This window comes from Mastomys coucha, unplaced genomic scaffold (assembly GCF_008632895.1).
Source record: "Mastomys coucha isolate ucsf_1 unplaced genomic scaffold, UCSF_Mcou_1 pScaffold20, whole genome shotgun sequence".
In the NCBI taxonomy this organism is placed as follows: Eukaryota; Metazoa; Chordata; class Mammalia; order Rodentia; family Muridae; genus Mastomys; species Mastomys coucha.
This window is the reverse complement of record NW_022196903.1, coordinates 130,903,118-130,918,944: the sequence shown is the minus strand read 5'-3', so window position 1 is coordinate 130,918,944 and position 15,827 is coordinate 130,903,118. Positions and strand designations below refer to the sequence as shown.

The 15,827-nt window shown below is 43.4% G+C and overlaps 1 protein-coding gene across 2 annotated transcripts in view; it reads right to left on the bottom strand.

Moving 5' to 3' along the window:
• Positions 1-15,827, bottom strand: part of Pde6h (phosphodiesterase 6H) — a 38,914-nt gene that overhangs the window by 6,174 nt on the left and 16,913 nt on the right. The window contains exons 2-5 of one of the 2 annotated variants that reach the window (XM_031383696.1): positions 10,011-10,034; positions 8,138-8,257; positions 2,970-3,168; positions 1,276-1,316 (exon numbers count right to left, since the gene is read on the bottom strand). In XM_031383696.1, coding sequence (XP_031239556.1) covers positions 1,276-1,316; positions 2,970-3,124 — 196 coding nt within the window. In that variant the 5' untranslated portion in view covers positions 3,125-3,168; positions 8,138-8,257; positions 10,011-10,034. Of the gene's footprint in view, positions 1-1,275; positions 1,317-2,969; positions 3,169-8,137; positions 8,258-10,010; positions 10,035-15,827 lie in introns of those variants that run through there. The other variant, XM_031383697.1, reaches the window with a different exon arrangement.

The window sequence follows — 15,827 nt, the reverse complement described above, 5'->3', positions numbered from 1 at the left end:
AAGTTCCCGTTCGTGGAGCTCCCACGGGATGAAGTGAAGCTAGGAGCTCGGCTTCCTTCAAGAAACATACAATTGAACCATAAGAAGACACTTAAATAAATATTGCTAAATGGGAAAAGCCAGGATAGGAAAGCTTAGTACTGTATTATATTCTAACTCAATAACATTTCAGAAAATGTGAATGTAAGACCCAGTAAAAAGTCCTGTGGTGTTCAGGGGTGTGCAGCTGGGGGAGGAAGGCATTGCCAGGTGGAAGTGGAGGATGTTTAGGATGGTGAAACCAACCTAGATGGCACAATAGTGACAGTTGTACAACCTTACAGGAGCGTTAAAACCCTTAGAGCCATGTGGCGCCAATGAGCCTCAAACTATATGTGCTATGGGCTTCTGTTAAGACAGCGAGAATGACTGACAGATAGCGGCTCATCACACTTGACTGATGTGCCAGACTCGTGCATTGTGTTAATTACAGGGGACTGTGTAAAGGCAGGAGTGATGGTGACAGGAGTTCTGTCGGCCTTCTGCTAAATTCTTCTAGAAATCTAAAACTTCCTTAAAAAAAAAAAAAAAAGGCTGTTAATATTTTTAAGCCACTGTCTTATCTAATGAAAGAAAATAGCCCAGCCAACTAGAGAGATTGTTATCAGATGAACTCAATGTGTGCACCCCTGTTCCTGATGCTGTGTGCACCCCTCTCCCTGATGCTGTGTGCACCCCTCTTCCTGATGCTGTGTGCACCCCTCTTCCTGATGCTGTGTGCACCCCTCTTCCTGATGCTGTGTGCACCCCTCTTCCTGATGCTGTGTGTACCCCCTTCCTGGCTGTTCCTGATGCCACAGGACGTGAAGAAGAGGAAGTTGGTGGGTAGTGAGACCTTGGGCAGAGTAGAAGGGCTCTCTAGGCCCTGTCTTTTTTTCCACTTCCTCAAGCTGTGGCTTCACGCTGGCATTCAGTCTGCCTCAGATTCCTCTTCTGAAAAATGAAGTTGGAGTGGATCAACTCTAGGTATCCTACACCTCAGAAGCTTACAGCCAGCTGCAGCACACACTCGAGGTTGTTTAATAAACCAACAGAAATCATTACTCCTCAGGCTTACTCTCATTCCTCTTATCAACTTTGCACCTAGGGACACACAGACTTAACATGTTAAATTAAATTGCCATCTGTCTTTCTGTCTTCAAAAGATCACATGCCATGGGTACTGTAACTTTAAACTGTCCCTTGAAGATGGAAACATCTAAGGCAACTTGCTCAGTGAAAGGTGCCGTAGCTCACCTGTTCCTAGCCCCTCCATTCCTGGGATGTCATCTCCAAACCTATGAAAAACAATAGATGAGTAGAACAGATAAGTATTAGCTGAGACCAGAGGTGAGGGTCCCCAAAACTCCTCCCGGGAAAGTGTCTTCACTCAAAGGAGCAAAATAAACCTAAGGGTTTTATTTGAGAAATTTTATCTACACTGAACTAGATCCAAGATGTCACTCTGTGGGGGGTTCAGTGGATCCTCAATAGGGAGCAGGTGCTCTCTCCCTCTAGAGGCAGCATGAGACTAGAGGATGCCCGGAACCTGAATTATTGATCGTCCTGATCACCATTATTCTGAGATTCTGGACATGTGCTCCCAAACCAGTTTATGCAGCACCGGGAGCTGAACAGAGAGGGCCGTCTTCAGGCCAGGCAGGCAGGCACCCTACCAACTGACCACAAGTTTCATATAAAAACCTGTACTGTGACATGTTTGTCTCTGTGTGTCTGTGTGTGTGTGTGTGTGTGTGTGTGCATCTATGTGTCTGCTTGTGTCTGTGTCTGCATGTGTCTATGCATGTATTTGTGTATGTGTATCTGTGTGTCTGCTTGTGTCTCTCTGTGTGTGTCTGAGTGCATGTGTCTGTCTGTGTGTCTGCGTATTTGTGTCTGTGTATTTGCTTGTGTATGTGGAGGTCAAACAACAACTTTGTGACATCAGGTCTGTTTCCACCTTTATGTGGGTGGGCTCTAGGATTTAAACTTTGAATATCTGGATTGCCTAGTAGTTCCTTTACCCACAGAACCGTCCTATGAGCCCTCAATCTTCCACTTTTTTATATATAGATGTGACTAAGTAGTAAGACTGACATTAGCTAATTAATCTACTGCATTCCTAGCATCATATTAGGCACAGAGAACTAAGGAAAGGCCAATTTTCCTCTGAGTGATCTTAGCCCCAGTGAAAAGATATAAATAAATCTATGTAATATAAGTTAGCACAAGCTGTGATGGCTGAATGCATCATTATAGAAATTCAAAAGTGGTGATGAAATTTAAGCGGCAGTAAAAGAGAAGTTAGCATGTGGGGTATGTGTTTAAAAATAGAACTTTTCCAAAAAATGACAGAGTAAAATGGAGAACTGAAGAAATAAGACATGAAGATAAACAAACAAAAAAAGAATCAAAAATGAAACCAAAACAAAAACCAAAAGACCCAGTGTTTTCTGGAAATGACTAAGGATTCAGAATACCGTTTTAAAGCACAGGTATGTCTGCATAAAAGAGCAGAGAGTGGCAGCGGTACTGGCTCAGCAGCTAAGCGCTGTTCTTTCAGAGGACCTGACTTCTGTTGCTATTATTCAAACTGGGCAGCTCACTATAGCCTGGAATTCCAGTTCCGGAATCCTCCGCTGGCTGCTTCTGACACCTGCATATACCCCAATACAGACATACCACACACACACACATAATTAAAATACGTTTTTAAAAATTATTTTTCAAAAGACAGGACAAGGAAAATCTGGAAGGTCAAGTTAAAGGTCATTGTGAAAAGCTCTATTTTACTTTCAAAACTGGCCATTTTCCCCAGGGCTTACAAAGCAAGGGATTTCAGGGATACGGACAGGAGGAGCTGGAGAGGAAGATGGAGGGCGTGGATGATGGCCGAGTCTGCGTGACGGTGCTCAGGAGACCACAGCCCTGCCTTTTCATCTCCCACTTACCCTTTCACCCCTTTCTTGGGAGGTTTGCTCTTGAACTGCCGAGTCTGCCTCTGCTTGAACTTGGGGGGCCCTTTGCGTGGGGTAGTAGGGCCCTGGCTTGGCGCTGGAGGACTCAGGGAAGGGCTGTCACTCATCTCGGTCCGTGGATGGCTCATGCTTTGCTTTCAGGCTCTCCGGAGAGTGGAAGGAAATGAAGACCCTCGAGTCAAAAAGACTTTGTTGTGAGATATTTGGAGTGCTCTAACTCAGAAGCTTGACATTTTGTGTTGACACAAGCAAGCCAGAGAAGTTATTTCTAGAAAATATGCTATAAATCAACGAATGTATACAATAGAGTACAGTGAAAACAGCCAGCAAAGAGATTTTTGTCAACTAGAAGATTTTGAAAATAAAAAAAATTAGAAATGAGGGTTGGGCCATAGCTCAGTTGGTAGAGAGTTTGTCCAGCACATACAAAGATTTGAGTTCAGTTCCTAGCACTGAAAAATCAGGCCTGATTGTGCAGACCTGTAATCCATGTACTGAGCTGATAGATGCAAAGAATCTGAAATTCAAGGTCATCTTTGGCTATCTAGCCAATTTGAGGTCAGTTTCAAATACATGAAATCTTGTCTCAAAAAAAAATCTAGATATATGCCGCCCAAAAAACAATCTAATATTTAATTATATATTTATTCTCAAGGAATCCCAGAAAAAGAAGAGAAATTATCTGAGTGCTATGATTATATTTATAGATATTTGAAACTTTATAATATCCTTTATCCAGCTGCAGACTAGCCCACCTTCAAAAGATATTTTCTACAATGTACTCTTCCTTTATATTCTTAGTTTAATCCTCAATTAATTCAGAGACTTTTCAATTAGTTCTGAGGGTGGTAACACGGCCATCTGGACAGAAGCATTTCTAGGCTGTGGACATTAATGGATACACTCAACGTGACCTGAAACAAAGTTGCAGAAGTAGAGGAGTGGGTGCTGGGGATTGGCTAACCAATGCCTTTGTTCTCTAGCTCCCTGTCCATATAGAGAGTCCATCAGCCCCGTATCTCTTAGATGTCTTCAACATTTCATCTCTTGTGAACCATGGGCCTATCTAACACTGCAGACTAGTTTGGCCGCAGACTTAAATCTTGCTCTATAAACGTTAACCATAGGAAATGATAAACCATAGGACAAAGGTAAAAATTAAAATTAAAACTTCAAGGCTAGCGAGAGAGCCCAGAGGTTAAGAGTACTTGCTGCTCTTGCAAGACCCCCCGAGTTCGGCTCCCAGCACCCTCATGGAGGCTCATAACCATCTGTAACTCCCAGTTCCAGGGTTTCTAACCTCCTCTTCTGTCTGCCAATGGCAGCAGGCATACACACACAGACGCATGTGCAGGCAAAACAGCCATGGACATAAAGTAAAATATAAAATAAACTTTTAACTGCTGTTTTAACTTAATCTTGTTGTTGTTATTATTATTCCTTTTCTTCCTCGACATTCAAGAAAGTTTACCTTGGGAAGGAAGTATTGGAAAAGCTCCAGAGAACTCACAAACCTTAACCCCGTTCTCCAAAGCAACCTGTTCCATGATGTAGTGCCCAGGGGCCCTGCTGCTTGAGATTAACCCTCCACGGATACTGCTGATGCTCTTAGCCTGTCCCTGTCCCTGTCCGGCTTTAACTCCATGCGTCCCCACCTCGCTCTGATGCCCTCTGACGTCATGTGTCCCCATCTCACTCTGATGCCCTCTGACGTCATGTGTCCCCACCTCACTCTGATGCCCTCTGACGTCATGTGTCCCCACCTCACTCTGATGCCCTCTGACGTCATGCGTCCCCACCTCGCTCTGATGCCCTCTGACGTCATGCGTCCCCACCTCGCTCTGATGCCCTCTGACGTCATGCGTCCCCACCTCACTCTGATGCCCTCTGACGTCATGCGTCCCCACCTCGCTCTGATGCCCTCTGACGTCATGTGTCCCCACCTCGCTCTGATGCCCTCTGACGTCATGCGTCCCCACCTCACTCTGATGCCCTCTGACGTCATGTACGTGGTTTCCACTTTCGTGGTCTTTTCTTTGGACTCTTACGGCACTTTGTCTTTCTTCTCTCTCATGGCTACCACTCTTGCTTCCAGCTCTTACACACCGGCCAGTCTGAGAACAGTGCCAGGGAGGAGCTAGGCTGCTCTTGCTCTCCTTCCTTACCGACTTTATCCTACTGGGGTGTCCTTCCTGTGTCCCCCTTTTCAGGATGGAGGAGACATTTCTACAGTCTCGCTACCTGCAGTAGTAGTTGGCATTTAAATGAGTTTGCTGTAAGGACTGTTGGTTGAGCGGGTGGATAGTGTGAGGATTCAGGCACCGTCCTGAACCTTGAGTAATGAGATCTGACCTCATGACTTTTCCATCAGACCGCAGAGGGAACAGTAGCTGGCTACACCTCCCGATGCCCTCGGTGGCTTTAGGGAGAATATTGCTAACTCCTCTAATTACTGAATCTAATTCCTGTGCAGTGAGCCTCCTCTGCTCCTGTCAACAGGCAAGATTTGTGACTCTCCAAAGTGTGGTTGGGAAAACAGGAGGCAGTGGTGTACAGCCAAGGGCGGCATTGCTCTCAGCATGTGCGAGCAGTGCCAAAGCCACGGGGTCGGCGTAGGGGGGGTGCTAGAGAATCGCTCTCAGATCAAATTTTTGAACTCTCCAATTCTTTCAAAATAGTAATAAATCATGAATCCTCCCTCTCCAAGTCTGAAGAACCTACTAGAATTAAGATTACCAAATAAATAAATAAGTAAGAAATTATTTAAATATATTTATATGAAAAAATTATATGAAAGTATATTTAAATTTTTATTTTTCAGAAATTCAAAATTACCTGGGCAATTCTATATTTAATCTGGAAACTTTTTTATTGGAAACAGTTCAAAATATAAAGGACTAAGTTAACTTTTATTGGTCAAACTCCCATCTAGAGGTAATTGCAGGAGAAAGAGTGAATTCTTTAGGATCAACTACTCATGTAATTTTAAATTGCTGCTCCACAAAACTGACTATGTGTCCTTGACAAATTTCACACTCCTTTCTAGGTCACATTCCTTAAAAATGAATCAAAGAAAATTAAAAGACCCTAATGTAAGTATTGTGTCTGGTCTAAAGTATTCAAAAACCAGGAAGTCTGTACTAGACCCCTGAGAGAACAAGAAACCATGCGAACAGATGTATGTCTGCAACATGTGTCCCCTCTGGAGTCCCCTCTGAGGAGCCTCTGCTCTGCACTGCAGTGGAGACTGTCATCAACCCTCATTAGTGGCTCCTTCAAATTCCCCAACTATTAACTTATTTGGTCTCTAAATTCTACTTCAAGAGGCTTTTATTGAGCCCCTTTGACTTCTCACAAGCATGCCCCAGGAATTAAAAATCTTAATGTTTGCATCTCCTTAGCATCCTTCCTTCTTTGACACAAACTCCCTTTGCATGTTTATGTAGTTTTGAAGCTGCACCTCGCACCTCTATGCTTGGACAGTAGTACTCAAGTCTAGTTTTAGGTTTAATGTGTTATGTAAATAGGACTCAGGGGTGGAAAGATGGCTCAATGCTTAAGAGCATGGATTGCTCTTCCAGAGGACCAGAACCCACATCAGGTGGCTCAAGCTGCCTCTACCACCAGCTGCAGGGATATCCAGTGCCTCTGGCATCAAGTATCCATGGCCTCCAGCCTCCACAGACACATCCACACACTTGCATGTGTACACACACACACACACACACACACACACACACACACACAAACACACACAATCTAAAATAATAAAAAGCAAAAACGAGGACTCCTCACAATCTTCCACGGTACTCATCAGGCTGACCCTTGGTATTTACTTTGTGAAAGATTTCTGCTCTCTGAGCTTCATGTGGATGCTGCAATTTAGAGTAGCTGAGAAACTTGATTGATCCTTATGGAGTTTCTGTAACAGATTTACCCTCTAGGTCTCTGCAAAGCCTTAGGGAAATCGGGACAAATACGACCCCTTCTTTCTTTGAAAGAGAGTCTCATTGGCTATAGACATCACCAAAGGCTAAATTCACCTAGCTGTGATTTCTGGAATATGTGTGCGTCGTTTTAGTCCTGAAGTCGAACGTGCTCACACTGAATATCAGACTTGGCTTTAGTTCACACTGAGGTCCCTCCAAGTGTCAAGGAATCCATCCCTGTGTGAGAATCTATTTTCCTGGGTTTTGTTTTGTTTTTAATGCAATGTTCATCCTTCCTGCCTCAGAGGTTACAAAACACTCTTCTGCAGGAAGAAGTGGTGTGTCAAGGCACAGTGTTCTGGGTGTCCAATGCAGTGGTGCTCAGCTGTGCAGAATTACATAGCTCAATCTTTCTTTAGAAATGCACCCAAAAAAAAAAAAAAAAGCAAAGCTGTTGAGGAAGGATTGCCACAGGCTCTCTGATGCTCCTTCATCACCCAAGGCCTCCAGATCCCCCTCCTCAGCAAAGATATACAGAAAGATAGACAGACGCACAGTTAGTGAACTGAAAAAAAAAGAAAGAACCAGGCAGGGGTGCTACCATTTCTTCCCCTAATAGATGTTACCCCATAGATGTTCCTCCCCATAGATGTTACCCAGGGTTTCTCTGAGACAGAGAGAATCAAGTTAAAGAGCCAAGATGAAGCCACTAAAAGGCAACCCAGCATGTATCTTGCTTCAGAACAGAGCAAACAAATATTTTAACCTCAGAGGGAGGAGGCAATGTCACCCACACTGTCCTGTGGTCACCCCATGCTTGCTTTCTCCCCATGCTCACTCTGTCCCATCAGCCTCAAGGACATCCTGGGAGTAAAGAACTATTTGTGCTCTGGTTGTGTAATGCCTCCAATCCATCCTTTTCCAGAAAACTGTTTGCCAGGAAGCCACAAACAGGGAGGGTCCTTCTCGGTTCCTTGTGAACAAATTCAGTAATCAAGGTTTGCCGTGGACTGGTAATAACCGAAATTCACACACCAGTTTGTCACATGACATTATGAAAAGGTTTGAGTGTTCTCTCCCATGTTCAACCCCTAAACTCAAGTCAGACCCACAAGTCCAGAGTGTTCTCTTCTTATATGTTCTGCTGTTGTTGTTTAGAACCAGCTCAACCCTCCAACACATTTAGTTAGTTATTATTGTGTTCAGACTTACCACAAGTTAAAATCTCCCGGAGCCGAATGTAAGTTGTCTAGTCGCCTTTTCTACAGCTGACACAAAGATCTTTGCATCCTGATATATATCCCTCCTGACACTTAAGCCCAGCGTCAGAGGCTTAGGGCACCAAACCAGATGCAAGAAAGGTGGAGGGAGGTGGGGTGTGACAGAGACAGACTTAGGAGTTGTCTGATAAGGATTCTCTTACTAAGTGACAGGGGCATCTTCTGGCAGTAAAGAGACATTGCATTCACAGATGTACAAAATGTTGATAACCCAGGGCACATGCTCAAGTTTTGATTCAATACTATTTTTGTCACACACACACACACACACACACATACACTACATGATGACTGTATAGAACTAGAGAAGGCCAACTCTCACATCCTCTACCACTGTAAGGATTCGGATCACAGAGACGGTGAAATGGAAGAGTACACCGAATCTCTGGTTAATTGGCATTGTGTTTACTTCATCAAAGACATGAAACCTAAAGGATATTCACTGAAGCTCAGTGACATTTGATAAAGAATGAGGCCAAGAGATTGCCAGGACCTTAGAACAGGTGACGATTGAAAACCAATCACTAGATCATACATTTTCATGATCTGTAGGCTACCATCTAATTACTACAGCTCTTGGCTCAGTCCTCACATGGCATTGAGCTATGAGTATTAATTTGTGTGTTGCCTTACATAAATTTTATGTAGATCTTAGCTCACAGGACATTGCTTATAAGGTTGGTAGTGGAGTCTGGAGCAAGGTAGCCATTTGTAACACCCTGAATATTCAGTGGTCTCTTGACTATGTACTAGCAATGCATGTAGGGAAGGAAATGCATATTTTCTGTTCATTTCTACTTAGAACTAAAGTGCACCTTCCTCAGATTTCTACTCAGTAGAGAACTGCACTCCTCACGGTGATAAAGATAGAAAGCAATTTGTCCTCCCAAGGCAAGGAAAGATTCTTAACCCACAGCCCCAAGCAGATTAGAAGAGGAGCTAAGCAGCTTACGCTTCTTTGTATACTCTCCCATGCTCTTTACCAGCATTAGAGCCATTCTGAAAGCAACAAGCTTTATGTAGAACAAGCAGAGGGTTTAGTCCCGGCTGGGCTCCTATCTCTCTTCAGAGACCCCATGACCATTCACAGCTCCAGGAACGTGATATTTAGATGGCTACTTGATTGTTTTTTCACTTCCTGAAATGAATTCACAAAGGCCGTGGTGTGGAGAGCTGTAAGGTGAATAGGTAGGAGTTTCAGAAGGTTGATGTTCAAAGAGCAGCACCCTGGAGAGATAAGTAAGCTATAAAACTGCTCGCTGTCCATGCATGAGGGCCTGAGTTCCAATATCCAAAGTCAGAAAAAGCTGGGCATGGTCGAGTGTGTGTCTGTATCCACAATGTTGCTGGGGGCACACAGGATGCATACCTGGGTTTCATGGCCACTAGCCAACTCCAGGCTCAGGGAGAGACTGACTCAAGGAAATAAAGCAGAGAGTGAAAGAGCAAGGTACTTGATTTCCTCCTCTGGGTCTATATCCATGGGTGTGCATGCTCACACAAACACACATGTGCTAACAACACTCACACACACACACACATACACACGCACATACACACACACACATACACACGCACATACACACGCACATACACACACACATACACACACACACATACATACACACACTCACACACACACATACACACACACTCAGTCTCTGCTGCAGACTTATTGAGTGCACTTGCATTATGTCAAGGTCCACCCTGACCTGTCTGCATGCACATATTTGAGAAGTGCTGTCCCAGGCCCATGTTCAGGCTCAGATGCAGCGCTTGTTATTGCTCTGTGTGAAGACTGTCACCTTTCAGAGTCGCCATCTTCTCATCTGTAAAAGAAATGGTTGACAGTGGCAGGAGAGTCCATCCAACACTCTTAGGACAGCCCATGGCCATGGGGGAGGATATATAGCTAATACTTTTTTCTAGCTTTAACTCTGTTGTGAACTTTTCACTTTTCAGTGGTAGGTAAACGTATTTAATAGTGAAAGTGTAAAATTCAGCGTGAAGTTCCAGAGCTTCTGAATGGCTGTTCTAGCTCAGAATGGCTGTTAAAGCTCAGAATGGCTGTTCTAGCTCAGAATGGCTATTCTAGCTCAGAATGGCTGTTCTAGTTCAGAATGGCTGTTCTAGTTCAGAATGGCTGTTCTAGCTCAGAATGGTTGTTCTAGCTCTGAATGGCTGTTCTAGCTCTGAATGGTTATTCTAACTTAGAATGGCTGTTCTAGCTCAGAATGGCTGTTCTAGTTCAGAATGGCTGTTCTAGCTCAGAATGGCTGTTCTAACTCAGAATGGCTGTTCTAACTCAGAATGGCTATTCTAGCTCAGAATGGCTGTTCTAGTTCAGAATGGCTGTTCTAGCTCAGAATGGCTGTTCTAGTTCAGAATGGCTGTTCTATCTCAGAATGGCTGTTCTAGTTCAGAATGGTTATTCTAGCTCAGAATGGCTGTTCTAGCTCTGAATGGCTGTTCTAGCTCTGAATGGTTATTCTAGCTCAGAATGGCTGTTCCAGCTCTGAATGGCTGTTCTAGCTCTGAATGGTTATTCTAACTCAGAATGGCTGTTCTAGCTCAGAATGGTTGTTCTAGCTCAGAATGGCTGTTCTAGCTCAGAATGGTTGTTCTAGCTCAGAATGGCTGTTCTAACCACATAGAAGCCTGTTGAAATGTGTGTGGACTTTGGATCTGGTTTAATTTTGGTGTGTGAACTTTTTTCTTGATAAACACCAAATAAGGTTTTAATTAAAAAGTAAAAACAGGGGCTAGAGAGATAGCTCTTCCAAAGGCCCTGAGTTTAATTCCCAGCAATCACATGGTGGCTCACAACCATCTGTAATGGGATCTAATGCCCTCTTCTGGTGTGTCTGTGTGTTCATAAAAATAAGATAAATAAATCTAAAAATAAATAAATAAATACATTGATAAAACATGAATGCATTAGTAAAACATAAATAAATACATTAATGAACATGGAAAGAAAGAAATTAAGAAAGAAAGAAGTACTTTGAGAGCCTGCAGACCAGCAAACTTTGCGACCCCAGGAATAATATGGCTGTAAAGTTTCTGTATTTTTTTTGCTTAGTGGACCCTGACCTGTGTTTGGGAACATGCAACAAACAAAACACTCCAAAAGCGGTGAATACATCTCTCCGAAAGCCCATCTCTAGACAAATGGGCAAGACGAGTACAGTCCAGCATGACAGAAAATATTTAGATAAAATCTCTACTGCCATCAAACATCGTAGCAATGAGACTTAAGGAGGATGGAGAGGAGGAAGCACACTTCTGTCCTGGCTCAGCTCCTTCCCATCTAGCCAATCCTAATGGGCCCTCTTCTTTCCTCTAACTAAATGGTGTCAGAAATGCTTAAGTGAAATTTTGATTTTATTTTTTACCTTCATTAAGCAATAATAAGGCATCTAAAGAAAGAAATTTTAAAATCTGATGCATACTTTAGACAAAGAAAAAACAAAACAAAAAAACAAAACAAAACAAAATAAAATGTATTTAATGTGTAAGCTGAGCCACAGAACACAGAACCAAGGAGGTTGAAATGTGGCTGCAGAAATGAGTCCAGGTGCAGAAAGCTGGGAAATTCATCAAGACAGTTTAACACAAACTTAGAGAGTTGTGAGACTAAAGGACGCAGCACCATCAGCATCTGTGAAAGAAAGAGAACAAAGGACAGGATAGAAAAGAGAGGGAAGGCCTGGGTGACAATTTCAGACTGGGTAAAGACATACACACTGGAATGAAGAGCCTTGCAAAGCCCAATGGGTTAAACTCAAAGAAACCCATGCCGAGGTAGATCACAACCAGACCCAGCACCAGGAGGCTGTCTTCCAAAACTAAGAAACAGAAGAAGCAAAACACCTTCCGGTTAGGGAGGAAACACCTCAAATAGCTGTGGGATTCTCCTTGGAAACCAGAAGATCACAGACTTTTCAAGTTTTTAAAGAGAAGACCAGCAACCTTAAATTCTATATGGAATGAATGTGTCCTTCTGAACTAACAGGACATAAAGACACCGAGACAAAGGACAATTAAGCAATTGGGTGACCAAAAAAATGTGTACGTTGGGGATCTGAGAATCATCTCTCAGTCAAACAGGGCTGGTTTACTGAGTGCACACCCAGGACTAATGGATCAGGGACACAGTGCCGGCTCAGGAGCTGAACCCCTAGCCAGAATTCTACAGGAATCCACAAACATTTGTGCCAAGTTGTTCCACCAAGCAAGACTTAGGAATAGGAGACTTCCTCAGGAACATGTCTTTGTTGTACAGTTATCCTGTTTTCATTGGTTGGGGTATTCAACTGCAGCGGGGGCCTTGCCTTGTCTAACATTCATGTCTTAACTTGCCAATCAGGACAGCAGTTACCGATGTACATCCACGTCTCTTTCTTCCAAGTAGGATGTTAAATCCCAGGGAGGTCTTGGGAAGTTAAAACTTTATTAGACCCCTACTCAAAATGGAAGTCTTATTCCAAAAGGCTTCCTACTTTGGTATAGGTGTCTCTTTTATGTTAGGATCCATCCCAGGAACAGCTTATCATACACAGGTGTAGGAGTACTGCTGGGTGGGTGGTTCGGGTCCAGGCTTATTGTGGCTAACTATGCACAGCAGTTCTGACTTCTAGTGTGATTGGTTTCCAAGAACACAAAAGCACAGAACATAACAAAGTATCCAATCAACTTGGGCATTAGAAAATTTCCTAGTAACATTAGTAACAGCTCAAAATGGCTGGCTAGACAAACATCCGTTTCCCACACCTTATCAATATACTGAAAGAATGGCTGAAGTCACTAATCAAAATAAAAAGGAAATGAGAACAGAAGGGATTTGGGAACACGGGGAAAGAAAGGAGCACATACAAAGGGAATTGTGAAAGATAAAGAGCCTGGCATCCTTCAGCAGGGCCGAGTGGAGATAAAAATCATTGCTAGGACACTGAGATGGCCTAAGGAGCTGTTTGCCCTCACGTATATAAGGAATGCATCCGTTGTTTTCTGTGCAAGGCGCTGCTCCTCCTGTTTCCTTATGAGCCTGTCTCTGCTGAGTCTCAGCTTGTTGGAGAAGGCTAGCTCACCGGCAGCCGTGAGTGCTACCTCTATTGGACAGAATTATTCCACTGATCACTTCATTGGTCACTGGCTAGTGTCATTTTAAAAGTCTTCAGGTGATGTTATATGTGATCTAACAACCAGGTACTGAGGCCAGGACTCTAAGCAAGGTGACCAATCAGTACAGAATTACTCTAAGAGGATTTTTGGATGGGCAGCAGTCTATGATTTAGTATTAAGAAGTAAAACTGGCAGGAATCTCATTAACCAAAACACATACACACACACACACACACACACACACACACAGAAGAAGGAGAAGAAGGAGGAGGAGAAGGAGGGGGAAGAGGAGGAGGAGGAGGAGGAGGAGGAGGAGGAGGAGGAAGAGGAGGAGAAGGAGAAGGAGAAGGAGAAGGAGAAGGAGAAGGAGAAGGAGAAGAAGAAGAAGAAGAAGAAGAAGAAGAAGAAGAAGAAGAAGAAGAAGAAGAAGAAGAAGAAGAAGAAGAAGAAGAAGAAGAAGGAGAGAAGGAGAAGAAGAAAAGGAGACATGTATGGATGAGTGGGGAGACTATTGATGGTTACAATGATACATGATTCACATTGCATTAAAATATCTATAATACTGGTTTCATTGGTAACATTCTATCAAGACAGCCCTAGAGAATAAACCAGAGGTTGAAGAAGGCAGTCATTGTAATACCCTGTCTAGCCTTAGCTTACTGGAGACCCCCTGAGTGAATCACATGGAGCCTGATCAAGGCAAAGAGCATGAGGATTTTTATTCCAGTGTACTGGGGTCGTCCCAGACCCCAAGGAAAGGAGGCAACCCTGCACAGCTTGTTCAGTGAGATTTTATACAATTTTCAGGGCAGCAGCTATTAGACACAATGTGATTGGTAGAACAGTGTGACTTTTTAAATTGATTGGTCTTTAGGGAATGAGGTGGCAAGGACTCCCTTGTCTGAAGGTGGGCAATGGTCTACCCTGTGGAATGTGTCCCCACCGGAAGGTTGTTTCTCACCCTGTGATCTGAGGAATGTTAATTAACCTTTCCCTTCTGGAGAGTTCTACTACCTTCCTAAAGTTCCTGAGCTTATCTTATTAAGGAAATTGCTGGCTTCTGGGTGTTTTTCTGAGATGTCCTTGTCTACTTGGATCTTACATCTTTACTGCAGAGGGAAAATAAGAAGAATATTTTGAGGGATAGAGAACTTGGTACCTGATATATAAATGATGTACATACCAAGAAAAGTATACCACAAAGAAAAAAATTGTAATTTCCTTTAAAATTAAATGTAATAAGCCAGAGTTTTAATCTAGTGCTGTACATTTATAATCTTTATAACTTTTGATCCTTTCTGACAGAAGGAGGATTGTTGATTCAGTGTGGGGAAGTCATTATGGGCAGGTAGCAAGTAATTAAAAGATTAAATAGCTGCACTGTAAGCTGCTTAACTTTAGGGTTAATCTCTAAGCTCTCTTTGATGTTTCTGAAAATATCTATGAAAACACGGGCTCAATTCACATTTTCTCCTGTTTGGAGTCTCTTAGACAGGGTTCCCCACTTTTACAAATGCACACAGAGCCTGACAGGAGCATTCTCAACACAAAAGAAAAGCCTACAGCCTGGGTCCCTCTTCTATATTGCCACACATTTTGATTAACCAGAATAGAAATTTGCACCTTGAGGACTGGCGAGATGGCTCAGCGGGTAAGAGCACTGACTGCTCTTCCGAAGGTCCTGAGTTCGGATCCCAGCAACCACATGGTGGCTCACAACCACCCATAATGAGATCTGACGCACTCTTCTGGTGCATCTGAAAACAACTACAGTGTATTACACCAGAGCAAGCAGGCCGGAGTGAGCGGGACCAGAGCGAGCAGGGCCAGAGAGATCGGCCATCTGTACAACTACAGTGTACTCATACACATAAAAATAAATAAATCTTTAATAAAAAAAAAGAAATTTGCACCTTGAAAAAGGGAAACCTGTTGCTTTAAATGTAATATTTGATGTGTTTATAAAAAAATAAAGACGTATAAGAATATGTTCTATGGGAGTGTAGTGAGGTATGGGGAAAGGGGGTGTCTCAGCAGGTACATGTCGAAACATCCCTTCCCCCGAGGGACCAGTCACTTGATGGTATATTATAGAATAGAGTTTATTCAGGGCATGGGGAGGTGAGTTAAGAGGGTAGTAGAGGCAGAGAAAGGCAGAGAGAGGAAGAGAGTAGAGAAGTAGAGGCTGGCCATGATCACGTGGAGAGAGGGGGGAAGGGAATGGGGAGAGAGAGGGAGCAAGAGAGCAAGAGGCAAGAGAGAGGCAAGAGAGGGAGGAGGGGGCAAGCAGCCCCTTTTATAGTGAGTCAGGCCTACCTGGCTCTTGCCAGGTAACTGTGGGGAGGATCATACCTGGCTGTTGCTAAGTAACTGTGGGGTGGAGTTTAGACAGAATGCTAACAAAATTCTCTTCTAGAAAGGAGAGGGTAGATGTGGTGGCCCTGCTGCGTTCTTGAAAGAACTCAAATCCGAAACCAGAGACTTAGCTCGCTGGGGGT